We start from the raw sequence: 14,099 nt of genomic DNA, 5'->3' as shown, positions 1-14,099 counted from the left end.
TTGTATCGTGGCAGTCAAAGCGAGAAGAAAGACCACTAAGGGCCAGAATGTCAGGTGCAGAAGGATGAGGGGGCTTAACAATAAGTAAAAATAATGAGGACGTGGTCAGACTGTGGGGGCTACAAATGCTGACAACGACACGTCAGGGGGCTGCGCGTTTGATGCTCAGAAGCCACTTAAGCATGAAGCATGTAGTTGACCTTTTGCCCAGTAGGTGGCACTCAAACATCACGTTTCTTTTCTTTTTAACTCTTTGCCCACCCTGCTCTCCTCATCCCAGGCTCCATCGTCCCAGATGAGCCCACCCATGTATGGTGGGACCCAATCCTGGATGGGACGCCAGGTCCCTGCAGGGATTAGTCATGAAGTGATGGGACTGAACTGAAGGACATCTGAGGAGGGCAGTGACATGCCAGGGCTGAGCTGAAAATCCACCAAAAGTCACCAGAGAGCAGGGCGGGGTCCATGTACAGGTGTGACCGAGGCACCGGCCAGTGCCATGACGCTCGTCCCACGCGACCCGTCACCGCACGTTGTGGGCTCATTGAGTGAGGTGCATGCTGGGAGTGCACGTGTCACACACGAAGATGTCCCAAGCCAGCTGAGGTTACAGATCCTAAGTAGTGACACGACTGATGAGCTCTGAGTGCCTCTTGCCCATTTCATGGTGCTTGTGTGACTGTGCCAGTCTTGCCCCTTTTATTGGCTCTCCTGCAGCTGGCACTTAAGCTGCTTATTTGAACTGTGAAATGCTGGCTGGTAGCACTAGTGACCGATGCCATCCCCAGGCTGATGCCACCTGTCAGAGCTGCTCCAGTATAGGGCCATGCAGACTCCCTGTGATGTCAGGGAAGTTTAAGTCGCTTATCCTGAAGTGGCAAATCAACTGATCAGTAGAAAAAACTGGCGCATGCCCGTGAACATGGCAAAGAAAGGCAATGGATCCCCAGATATGGCAAAGACTTAAACAGGCCGTGTGTGCCAGCAGATGTCTGCAGATTTGGCAGCGCTCATAGGTTGAGGGTGTGGAGGGGGGTTGCAAGGCCGGGAAAACCACTGGCTGGACACAAAAGGTCACCTGAAGTCACCACCGCCCAATGCCAATAGCTATGTCCAGATAGCTGACAAAATGTCACCTGATGAAAACTGTACCACCCTAGGTGACCTGAGGGGCACAGCAGGCCTCGCGAAGACAAACAAGGCTGATAAGTCACAGCACGTTCAGGACTGTGTGTGCCCACCTTGTCTGTGGTGAACCAGATGGGCACTTCTGACACTGCTGGTGGGCGCCTCCTTCACGACTCGTGCTATTGTCGGGTGGGTAAAGCTTTACTGAAACACACGGGGTCAGAGCCAGCGCACCTGGTAGGTGCCACACGTAGGCATCGGATCAAAGTGGACCATGAAGTTGGCACTAACAGTGACGAGCCTCTGGCACTCCACTTCTGCTCTTGTACCACATCTCCATGGTGGGTTCCATGTCACCTGGTCCAGTGCAGTCAGTGGACGGATGAGCCCCCCGTTTCTGAATATCTCAGTGTCAACTTTGTCTCTAATGGACAATAAGGGGGGCTTCTTTCTAACCTCCATCCATCCATCCATCCATTATCCATCCCACTATATCCTAACTACAGGGTCACGGGGGTCTGCTGGAGCCAATCTCAGCCAACACAGGGCACAAGACAGGAAGCAGACCCCGGGCAGGATGGCAGCCCACCGCAGGGCACACACACACACACACACACACGCTAAGCATACACTAGGGACACACCAGGGACAATTTCGGATTGCCAAGGCACCTGATCTGCATGTCTTTGGACTGTGGGAGGAAACCCACGCAGACACGAGGAGAACATGCAGACTCCATGCAGGGAGGACCCAGGAAGTGAACCCAGATGGGTCTCCGTACTGCAAGGCAGCAGCGCTACCCACTGCGCCACCGTGCCGCCCCTCTTTCTAACCCTCTAAAAATAAAATAAATACATATAAAGAAGAAGAATACAAACCAAAGCCATAATAATGTGACCCATCTGGGTGGTTTGCATCTCAACTGGCATTAAGAGCGAGGAAGGCGGCCATCGGTCAATGTCACCTGATCTGGGGACGCAGAACACCAACGGGACAATTTGGAGGAAATGCTTGTGGGGGAGAAACAGGCACACTGAGTGTGCTCTCGGGTTGGTGTCCTTTTGTTCCTTTGGGTCCACACTCAGGTCACCCTGGTGCCAGTGGGTACTCGGGGGGCCGCCATCACACAGCCAGGGGGACAACAGTGACAGCTGACCCTGTAGAGGTTGTGATGTTAGAACATAAAGAAGCAGTCATCAAGATGTCTTCAGTCGTTCCCTGGCACTTTGGTGGTCTCTGTTTTGTGGGTATGAGGGGCACAGCTGTATGAAGTCCCTTGCGGTTCATTGTGAATTCTTGGGTGATTTCTGGTTTATTGAGCCCGAATTCTGTTTTTGTATGTTTGAATATTTTGAAGGTGTTGCCGTCTGCGTCTTTGTGCTCCGCGGAGCTCATTCTGTTTAACAGCCTTTGTTAAAATAAATCTTTTTATTTTTTAAGATTCTTTGTTGCCCTCATTGTAACTACCAGGGGTTTCATGGTAATTCCCCCTCTAGTGGGCATCTTTGAGGATTTTATGGGCAGGAAGAGACAAGATACACTGAAAAGTTACAAGAAGCACTTCATAATAATGTTCACACCGGGACATGACGACAGGAAGAGGTGTTGGGCAGAGCCAGGGGGGTCGGTGCCAGCAAAGTGGTCCCTGATGGGACACCAAAGACAGCAAGGTAGGCAGCAAAGGGTGTAAAACCACAAGGCCCAAGCTCTGGAAGGCAGGGACCCATCATCTCATTTTCCATCGTATGACCCCCATATGTGGAGCAGGCAGGGCAAAGGCAGCATGCCAATGCAATGCCAAGGTAGAGGGAGACTGAAGCACATACTTCAATGAGACTTTGAGAGGTGAACTTGATTACAGTGCCAACATCTCAGCTGCCAGTGCCAGCTGCTCAGCAAAGCTCTAGAATCTTCTGCCCCGCACGTGACATTTGCTCACGACGTGTGCTCTGCTGCCCTCTACAGGGTTGGCATGCGTCCGTATCTCCTCATTTAGGACAGCCGAGTGCTTCTCTCAGTGCACATGTGCATCATATCTTTATTTTATTTGTCCAATTCGAGCAGATCTTCTCATTACTGGTGGGCGATGGCATTGGCTCGGCTACACTGGGGTGGCACATCCATCCAGGAAGGTATCCTTGCCAGCCTGCTGGTCTGGTGGTCTGTGGCTTTTTGATTTTCCGACTGCTCCTCAGAGTTTGTCTGTCCGCTGTTTGGATCGTGAAGACCTCGTGGACCCCAAGTGTTTAAACTCTTTGCTGGGGGTCTCAGCGGTCTCAGAATTTCTCTTTTTGCGCATTTCTCAAGTGCTTCTGTGTTTTCTTGTGGCTTAAACATTTGTGGCAGTACGTGACGTTCGGCCCACTAAAATCTCAGCTGGTGGGATACTAACGGAGCTTCATGAAGCTGAAGACGGACCCCCGTTGCTGTGTTTGGCCCTCGTTTCTCCACTTTGCTGTCTGACTGAGCGCACCGAGGACTTGACGTGAAGTTCTGTACCTGCACACAATTCAAACAAAGTCCTCTCGGGCACCGACGCCATCTGTGAGATCACACGAGCAGCAGGTGAATTTGATGGCAATGCCATCTGTGGGTAATCCGACAAACAGTCGAGGAGCACCAGGGTGGCACAAGTCGGCTCCAGAGGTGACCTCTGCTTCTGTCGTTTGTCCTCTCTGACGCTTTGAGGACGCGTCACAGCTGATGAGCCCGTTATGAACATCAGCACCAGCTGGGCACCCCTAAACGAGCCTTAGGACTGACAGTTCTGTTCAGCTCACGACGCTTCTGTGTTGCTGCTCTTGTCTGTTTGGACTTCACGTCCTGCAGGACCCTCATTCGGCTGCAGTGACAGAACACGATGTGCTCGCCATCAGCCCAAACCTCAACACGAGCGCACAGCACAGTCCAGGGTTCAAATAAAGGCGGGTTTATTAACCAAATCTCCTCAGGTACGTCTCTCTCCCCTCCTTTTATTACAGAGCACCGGTGCCAGGGCCAATGCCCGATGGAAGCACTTCTGGGTCACACAGCAGGGATCAACGCCCTCTCGTGGCCCCCAGTGACTCCAGCAGGGCTGCTCTGCCAAACTACATCTCCCAGCATGCCTTGCTGGTTTCCTAGGGGGCACCAACGTCTGGGGCTGCTGCCATCTAGCATGCTGGCGGGGGTAAATAAAAAGCGACGTCTTTCTTTCCATCTACAGCTCGTACATCCCGTGACGGTCATCGCGGCGAGGCTTCATCGGGCGTCTCCGGGTTTCGCTTCATGTGGGTTTCTCTCGATGACGGCCATTGAAGGTGTTTAGTGAAACGTCTCAGTCGTCCACACTTTGGTGTCCAAACGCAGCCCACTTTTACAATTCGGTTTGGGACTTTTGTTTCTGCTTTATTTCCGTAGATCCCGTTTGCCCTTCACGTTCCCGCTGCTCCTGTTAATGTTCTGCCGCTGCTGTGCCCTCTCATTTACCTGACATTTATTAATCGTCTCCGTTCTTTCAGTTTTTCATTTTTTCTATTTGGCCCTTCGTCGTGAACTCTTGCAGTTCTCCAGAATGACCCCAACTAGCCCCCCATGTAAGGTCCGTCTGCCACCGAGGGCTTGAGTGCGATGGGCGCAGCTCTCATGGCGTCCACTCAGTGTTTGCTGTGCAGAGCTGAATGGTCCGAGTGGCTCAATGACGTGGGGTCCGGCGACGGCTGCAGCAGCACAATCCTCCACGCTTCTTGTCTGAAAGCCTCCATCCACAGGTCCACGCGGCTCCACACCGACTTACTGGGGCCAACTCAGCTGTTACTGGTACTTGAGCGTCGGCGACTGGACCTCAACTGTCGTTCCCTCCCTCCCTCCCTCTTCACACGTGACTTCTAGAGACCTTCATGTGCTGTTTGTTAACAAATCCCGTAAAATGACAGAAGGGTCTCTGCTCTGCTGGGCCCTCAACCTGCAATCGCCATGTCCTGGGTGTGACGTTCATCTGCAGCCATCCCCACATGTGGGCCCCCCTGGGGGTTGCTGGCGCAGTTGGCACTCCAGTCAGCATAAGAAAACCTCCCACTGTTCCAGTCCATCTGAACTGGTGTGGTGCTGAGGTGCTGCACTCGGGTCCTAATCTGGGATCCTGAGTTGGTTTGTCGTGTGGTGGGTGCGGCAATGCGCTGTATCAGTGCCCGCTCCTAACCTAACCTGGGTTCTGGAAGTGAACTTCATTACAGATCTAAACAACGGCAAACCATCCCAACTACGGGCTACCCTACTGGCGGCCACGACGCCCCCCCAGACTTATTCAGAATTCCGCCCTCTGCTGCCCTCTACAGGTTTATCACCTGGATTTACATGACACCCTCAGCTGAGGCCCCGCTATACTGTAGTTGGCACCATGAATCTGCAATGCCATTGGCAACCCCGGGTGACCCAGAATGACAAAGCGCCTTATCAGGCCTGTTAGTGTCACCTCCCTCAAGCTGTACACCGCCATCACTGAGTCCACTCTGACCTCGACGGCAACGGTCTGGTTTGGTGCTGCCTCTTCATCTTCAATGCGCGTCTTCAGAGCCCACGAGAGGATGGTGGGCTGCAAGTGACCCCACACTCAAGTCCTGCACGAGTCCAGGCTACGACAGAGATCATCGCTGATCCGACTCACCTGGGGCGTCACCTGTGATGTCACCTGGGACGTCACCTGATCCAGAGACTTCCCTGTGGCGGTCGTCTTCATGTGGTGAAAGCTCAACTAACGTGCCACCTCGACACGTGACCTGAGCTTCTCCTCCAAATCTCTGCCTGCACATTTTAATCCTCCGTCATCAAAGATGGACGCCCAGCTGAGAATGCCAAACGTTTCTTGATTGGCACACACGAATGTCTCCGTCCAGTTCAACAATCTGTCGTCTTTGATGTGTTTTTCTGATGACCTCATGTCACCTGACTCTGAATGTGCAGAACTTCATCAGCCCCTCCAAACAGCTGAAGCCCTCCTGTCGACCGCCTTGGTGACAGGGCTGTTCTGTCCCCTCGATCTTCATGGGGAATCCCCACTTTCTGGAGGGGTGTGTGTTACTCGTTGACCTCATTCTCACCTCGGGAATTCAAGTTGGTGGTCTCTCTAAGGTGAGGCGGACCCCCCGTGCCTAAGCTTCAAGCTCCATTTAGTTACCCCTTGAGCCTCAATTTGAGTAATTCATTGCATCAGAGTGTAAAAATGGCGAGATGCCCGCTTTATTTTCGTGGTGCCCCTGTACGCTGCGTGATATTTGATCATTTTATATTTCGTCTTCTTCTCGGTTGTCCTCGTACGTCCCACCGGTGCCATCAGGACAGATTCCCCGGACAGGTGAGTCACACTGGGATTCTGTTGGTGAAGCAGAGCTGCCCCGTCACCCAAAGAGGACTGGCAGCACCTGCTTTGCCCTTAGCATGTCCACCTGGAGCCCCGACGTCATCCTGCCATCTGCTGACCTTCAATGTGGGCTGCTGGAGGTGGGCAGCCTGGGCAGACAAGTCCGAAAATCTCCTTGGCATTAATGAGCAACGTCAGGGCACCAAGAGTGTGACACAGAAGGCCGAACGTTCCAGATAGCAGAGGATCAGAAAAAGGGAGCCATGAAGTGCAGGTGCTACGGGGACACGGGCCAGCTTGGCACTGGCTGGCTCACCTGGCTCGGGAGACCCAAAACACACATGAGGTGCCCCCGAGTCACGCCCCGAACAGAACATGGCATCGTCGTTCACATCCCGGCTCACGATGCTGACATTCTGAGCTCACTTCATTTACTGTCACGGGCACAGGACACGGTGACGTTCTCACTGCCAAGTGTTTCCCAGAGTGCCAGTCCGGACACAGGCTGCAGCACTGGACGTGATGGCACACATCGGTCAGCTCGTCACAGACCGAGGACATACAAACACCAAAGTGTAAACTGCTGCCCGTGACGATGACAAAGCTTCACTTGAACCTCACTGGAATCTGAGGCGACCTTCACCTTGGACCAGGCTGCTCTGCTTGCTTAATGGAGGCCTTGACACACTAGGAGGGGTCCAGTTCTGCGCAACGCTGGGACTTGTCGAAACGAGGTCAAGGCCACCGCAGGAGCGACACAGTCACCTGCCAGGCTTATCTGTGAGGCCCGGGGCCAGGAGGACTGTGCCCGCCATTTTAACTGCTGGCTTATCTGCTGCAAGTGTGCCAAGGTTCAACAGACCAACGAAACTGACTCGGGACAAAGTGCCACCTCCACCTGTCCGCTCTTTACTGGCTTCAATTAATAATAATTACTGGTTACTGGTCGGCGGGGCCAGCTACCTGTGGCCTCCTCTGAGGGGGTCTCGAGGTGCCTTGTGACACGTCACCTTCACACTCCGGTGCCATCGTGAGGCCTTCACTTTGGATGTTCCATTTGTGGCCGAGTTGTTTATTCAAATAATTGGCAGGAGATGAAAGGCCACCACTATGTCACAGCTTGAGAGGTTTTTGTTTTCTCTGAATTTGTGTGAAATTTTGGATTTCCCACCTGCCTGCCAGCATTAGCACCCCCAGCCACCATGAAGCCCACCACCTGAACACGAGGAGCCCCCTCAAGGTGTCCCCACCTGTTATTGTCCAGGGGCTTGAAGTGCTGCTGGTTACAGGTGACAAGGAGAAAGAGCAGCAGGGACCACCATGACTGAGTACAAAACCGTACTTGGCAGGAGGAGGAGGAGGTTAGGAGTCTGCCCACCACACGACAAACCACCTCAGGACCCCAAATTAGGACCCGAGCGCAGCCGTGCAGCGGGTGACACTGCAGCAGCAGCACACTACTTTGAGTGGAGAGGAACACTGGGACACTTTTAAGGTGGCTGGAGTGCCACCAACCCCTAAGTCCTCTCTGCTTGCCAGGCTGATGAAGGTTAACGTCACACCCAGAGCAGGTGAGCTGTGCCAGGGTTGCCAGCTGTTTGTAAACGTATGGACGGTCTGTAAATACGTAAAAAAGAAATCGCTGTCCCTAAACACCCGTAATCTGGGTTGCTGATTCTTTTCTGTTCCCACAGTATGGTGGCTGTCACCTCGCTGCAGCACTCGTGTCACCTGACACATGAAAACGTCACTCAGCCACTTTTCAAACAGCTGCAAACACAAGCAGCTTTCCGGAGAACTCCGGGCCACCGACACACTGAAGACGCTGAAGGCCAGCGCTGCTGGATGACTCGGTGACACCAAATGTGTGCAGAGGGTCCTGATTCGGTGCGTCACATGAACAGTGGACTGTCTGCTCCGATGACCTCCTTTAGTGTCAGTGACAGCACCACGAGATCTGCCAGCAGGCCCACAGTACTGTCCCTATGTCACACGATGGCTGTGTCACCTCAATGAATGACTCAAAGTCGAGGGTCTGCTGGCCACACTGTGTCGCCCGGCTGGCACGCTTCACCCCACAGACTGAGAATGAAGATGAAGTGGACCAGCAGTTTCAAGTGACAGGCATGCCTGAGCTCAGCAAATTTGTGACAGGAGATCTGCAGTGCCACCCTGAGTGTCTTCTGTCCAAGCCTTTGGCAGAGAAACACGTCTTGCCAGTCTGCCAAGCACCGTGACGATCCTCCCGACTTCACCATTCAGCACAGCCCAAGTGGCGCACGACGTCTCGCACAGGAATGAACTTCAATGGAGAAATCAGTGACATGGGGCGCTGGCAATGAAAGACAGTAACTGCTGTCACCACACTGAAAATGACATCACCACGTGTGACCAGAAATGCCAAGCCAGAAGCTCTGCACCACTCAGTGAGGGCACATTTCAGCGCCAACTACAAACGTAAAGCTGGCAGCTCTGGCCGATTCAGAAATGAGCACAAAAGAGAGAAGGACAGGAGGAGGAAGACAACATCCAACAAATGTCACTTTGGCACCAGCTGTGTCCTTAGTGTCAGCGATAAAACAAAGACATCAGCACAAAAGCAAAATAAATAAATAAAAATAACAAATCAAAATCGCATAAAAAACAAGCCACACCAGCAGGGGGAGACACTCAGGGGCTCACTGTGGTCTTTGTTATCACCAGTTGTCTGCCTTAGAAGACCCTTTGCTATTAATAAGAACGGCGATGCTGTAAGCCAACAGGGGGTCCTTCTAAAAAAGAGCGAACGCACAAAAATCCCCCTTAATAAAAAGATAAAGTGTGTGTCGCCGTAACTGCTATGTCTCTGTCATTCCAACAGATGGCGCGTCACAAACCTCTGTAGTCATGCAGGTTTTAATGTTTGTCATGCGCCATCTGTTGGAATGACAAATGCAGGTCATTTTATTACTGCACACATTACAAAATCCATTCCAACAGATGGCGCACTGCAGACACTAACACGGAGGTCTAAGTTGATCTTTTAGATTTCGGCCCACCTAAGCCGGGTAGTCCACATGTAACTCATTAATAATCAAATCCTCACTTCTACAGTCAGCCACACACACACAGGACACCCGCAGACACCACAGAGTCCCTTTAAGACGCCCCACCTTGGAGTGAACACCACTGAAAAATGAAAGAGACCCCCACTGGCCAGACATCTACACACAAACCAATTCAAAACACGGGACCCCCTCCATGGAAGACGTGATAGTGTCCTGGGTGGGTCATCAGCTCAGTCCAAGGTCGTTGAACAGGATGTCCCCCAAATGTCCAGTCATCTGGAAAGCTCAGCTCAGCCTCATCACCGTTTTTGTTCATCTCTTTGACAGATTCTGATAATGACCCCCCCGTGTCCTAAGTCCTTGTAGCCCCCCTTAAAAGTTGTCATCCGCAGTGTCATTTCCTCCACTGAATCCCCCTTCAGAGCTGTCCCACGTGGTGTTCTTCTCTTTCCAGCTCCGTATGCCACCCCTGCAGTGCCCCCATTCTAATGGCCTCCCACCCGTCACTCCCTGCAGGTGTTAAATGTGTGTGTGACGAGTGACCCCTGGGACAACAGGAAGGGTCCCCCTCGTGTGTGTGTGATGTTTTTCCTGCCTTGTGTTCTATGCTGCCTGGCAGAGGCCCCAGCTTCCTGCCCAGGATAAGGTGGGTATGGAAGATGATTGGGTGGGCAAAAAAGGACTAGAATGGAGAGTCTGGTGGCAGGAATGTCTCTCTGAAGTGGTCTTCCACCCTGAAGTTCTGCACGTCTGACTGTGGCCGTCCGATCAACATGCGGACCCCTCGACCGCAGATTCACACTCAGCACCCACCCATCTACCCACCAATGCTCTTTAAATGCCAGCTGCTGCGGTTTCCCAGCATTCCTTTGTGGGATTTCCCAGCATTCTTGCGTCAGTTATAGGAAGAAGCGCAGCTCTGGGCATTCGGGTTTCGTTCTGAGCCTTCAGGATTTCTTATAAAACAAAACTCAAACACATTTACAGGAGCATTGAGGTTATTCATAAGATAATAAAGCGCGACTCCATCTTGTGTGTCATCATCGTGTGTCAGACATGGGGACACTCAGCACGAGGACAGGCGGCCATTCAGCCCAACAAAGCACTTAACTCCCCCAAACGAACAGCAAGTCGAGGGTCCCTAAACTCCACCTGGGCGCTCATTCCTCGTGTCAGTGGCTCTCTTCTTACTGATTCCAGCGGTGTCCCCGTGTCCTTGAAGACCTCATTTTAAAGTCACCGTCTCGGCCCACTGGCCTCGTTTTGAACCCACCTGGTCAGCCCCCCTTCCCAAACTCCGTTGGCTAAAAGGCTCAGCTCTTTGGCTCTTCAGCCTGTCGCACGTCTCTGTGCTTCTCCCAGCACACTCCCAGTGTCTTTATGGGGTCTCACCAGCGTGTTGTAAAGCCCCTGCTGTCGTCAAGGCGCTATATCACCTGACATGCAGTGACGAATCTGGAATCCTCTTATGTGACATCAGCCACTCTGCTCTCGTGCTGTCACTATTGGCCTGTCCTGTTGTACTGAGGGCTACGGGGTCCTGTCCTGTGCATTTGGAAAGGGGGCCGATAATAAATGACATCGTGTTGTATCACCGCGAAGGGCGCCCCTCATGGCAGTGATGTAGGAGGTCGCGTTGTACAAAGTGACGCCCCACGTGCAGTAGATGCCTTGAAAGGCGCCATATGGCACCGGGTCTGTGTGGCACGGTTTAGCGCGTAAAGCTGTCCTGCAGGGCGCTATATTGAGGGCGGCGCTTCAGCCGTGTCCGCTTTGTGGGATTTCTTGGTTTTATTAACTTTCTGTTTTTAAGAACAGTGACGCTGGGGTCCTACAGCTGCTTGTTACGCACTTGTCGCCGGCTGTGTAAGGCGCTATACAGCAGAAGGTGAGGAGATTCGCGGCTTGTTGACCCTCAGGCTGCGGTCCCGTGCCACTTCTGCGCATGCACGCGAGGGCGCCGTGGATTTGTCGTTTAGTCTGCCACCTTACAGAGGAAACTCGGGGGTGGGTGGCATTGACGTGTCACCCGTTGCACGGCTGAACTCGGGTCCCAATCAGGGTGGTTCGTCGTGTGGCGGGTGCGACAACGCGCCCTAAAATCAGCGCCTGATGCTCCGAGCATACCCGCCCCCCTCCTCCTGCCATAAAGCCAACGTGAAACGGCGAAGTTTAAAAAACCAAACAAAGTCAAGTCAAGTCAAGTCAAGACGTAACGGCGGGTCGCGTCTGTCCGAACGCCAATACGGGGGCTTCGTTTTGTCGCAGTCGGACCTCCAGCTGCGCCCCCCTCCCCCACCTTTGTTATTCGAAGAGATAACAAGGTCCATGTGTGCTAGGAGGCCACGCCCCCGAGTGCCCTGACTGGCCGGCCGCTCGCAGGGGGGCGGAGTCCTCGTCCCTCCTTCATTCCTCCTCGCCCGTCGAGTTCTCATTCCTCTGCTCGGGAGCCCCTGGCGACATGGCCCTCCTGCTGCCCGTCGTGCTGGCGCTGCTCGTCTGCCTGACCAGCGCCCTTTACTACCTTGGAGCTTTCCGGAGGAGACGCCCTGGAGAGCCCCCGCTTGACAAAGGCCCCCTGCCCTGGCTGGGACACGTGCTGGACTTCCGAAGGGACACGGCGAAGTTTCTGCAGAAGATGCAGAAGAAGCATGGCGACATCTTCACGGTGCAGCTTGGGGGGCACTACTTCACCTTCCTCATGGACCCCTTGTCCTTTGGATCCGTGGTCAAGGAAGCCCGGTCCAAGCTGGACTTCACAGAGTTTGCAAAGCAGCTGGTCGAGAAGGTGTTCGGCTACCGCTCGATGGAGGAGGACCACAAGCTGCTCCAGTTGTCCAGCAACAAGCACCTGATGGGGGACGGCTTGGTGCTCATGACTCAGGCCATGACGGCCAACCTGCAGAAGCTGATGCTGCACGGCCTCGGCTCGGACGAGGGGCCGGGCGCCTGGACTCGGGACGGACTTTTCCGCTTCTCCTACAACATTGTTTTCCGGGCCGGCTTCCTGGCCCTTTTTGGCACGACCAGTGCAGAGTCGGCCGGCAGCCCGGACAAAGGGCACGAGAGGGATCGCCTGGAATCTGACGAGCTCTTTGTCGAATTCCGCAAGTACGACCAGCTTTTCCCCCGCCTGGCCTATGGTGTGCTGCCCCCCAGGCAGAAGATGGAGGCTGAGAGACTCAAGAGGCTCTTCTGGAAGGTGCTGTCTGTGGAGAAGGTGCAGCAGAAGGAAAATGCCAGCGGCTGGGTGACGGACCAGCGTCAGGAGCGAGAGGACCGTGGAATGGCGCAGTCCATGCTGGACAGGTACATGTTCTTACTCCTTTGGGCTTCGCAGGGCAACACGGGACCGTCGTCCTTCTGGCTGCTGCTCTACCTCATGAAGCACCCTGAAGCCATGAAGGCTGTGAAGGAAGAAGTGGACAGTGTCCTGAAGGAAACTGGCCAGCAGGTCTACCCTGGAGGCCCACCTATTGACCTCACAAGGGACATGCTCCTCAGGACCCCTGTGCTGGACAGCGCCGTGGAGGAGACGCTCCGGCTGACAGCGGCCCCCGTGCTCACGCGTGCCGTCATACAGGACATGAGGCTGAAGATGGCGGACGGCAGGGAGTTCGACATTCGTGAAGGGGACCGCGTCGCTCTCTTTCCTTACACTGCCGTCCAGATGGACCCCAGAATTCATCCCGAGCCCCACACCTTCAAGTACGACCGCTTCCTCACGGCCGAGGGCACCAGAAAGACTGAGTTCTACAAAGATGGCAAAAAGCTGAAGTTCTACAACATGCCCTGGGGGGCTGGGGTCTCCATGTGCCCGGGCCGCTTCTTCGCCACCAACGAGCTCAAGCAGTTTGTCTTCTTCATGCTGACGTACTTTGATTTTGAGTTGGTGAATCCTGACGAGGAGATCCCTGCCATCGATGTCACCCGTTGGGGTTTTGGGTCAATGCAGCCCACCCGGGATGTCCAGTTCAGGTACCGACTGAGGTTTTAGGGGTGACGTGCTTGTCTGCTTCAGCTCCAAGATGGCTTGTCCTAAAGGGGCTTCACTGTCTAAACGGTGGGACTCAAGTGCAACCTTCATTCCATCTTGGCCTTATATAGCGCCTTTCCGTGGTGTCTGCCCCGTGGCCCTTTACAAGTACAGTACAGAATTAGTGCCCACCGGGCTTTTATATAGCGCCTTTCTACAAAGTATGTCGTGTTGTCCAATAATAAAGCTCATTCTGCAGTGAGCTGCATTCTGTGTGTGCTTTGTGACATTCAGGTGTCTGTGTGACAGTAAGTGGCAGGTCAACAGCTACAAGTCTGTGACCCTGTCATTTTATAAAGTGACCTTCATTTTGATGGTTGAGGGAGGGAAGGGGGAGAGGCGACTAATGGAGGGGTGGACTGCATTTACCTGACAGTTACCTTTAGGTGCAGTGAACTGTGTCACATCCAGGAAGGTTACCACAGTTTAGGTGGCTAGAGTGACAACGAGACCAGGGCTGAAGGGCACTGGCAACAAGCGAGGGTTACCATCCTGAGCCCTTTCCACACCAGGTAAGGCACTATATAACAGTCAGGCCCAGGAATGTACA

General features: G+C 53.7%; 1 protein-coding gene across 1 annotated transcript; it reads left to right on the top strand.

The window, feature by feature from the left end:
• The first annotated feature begins 11,943 nt into the window (after positions 1–11,943).
• On the top strand, positions 11,944–13,757 carry LOC120529853 (5-beta-cholestane-3-alpha,7-alpha-diol 12-alpha-hydroxylase-like). Its single transcript, XM_039754053.1, has one exon. It carries the CDS (start codon positions 11,975–11,977, stop codon positions 13,508–13,510), a length of 1,536 nt encoding a protein of 511 aa, XP_039609987.1. The 5' UTR covers positions 11,944–11,974; the 3' UTR covers positions 13,511–13,757.
• The last annotated feature ends 342 nt before the right edge of the window (positions 13,758–14,099 follow it).

Source organism: Polypterus senegalus, chromosome 5 (genome assembly GCF_016835505.1).
Source record: "Polypterus senegalus isolate Bchr_013 chromosome 5, ASM1683550v1, whole genome shotgun sequence".
Classification (NCBI taxonomy): Eukaryota; Metazoa; Chordata; class Cladistia; order Polypteriformes; family Polypteridae; genus Polypterus; species Polypterus senegalus.
The sequence above is the reverse complement of the archived record's forward strand: the minus strand, read 5'-3'. Positions and strand labels throughout refer to the sequence as shown.

Excerpts from the sequence above, each read along its gene's own strand:
- LOC120529853 (XM_039754053.1), top strand. The coding sequence starts at position 11,975 with ATGGCCCTCCTGCTGCCCGTCGTGCTGGCGCTGCTCGTCTGCCTGACC.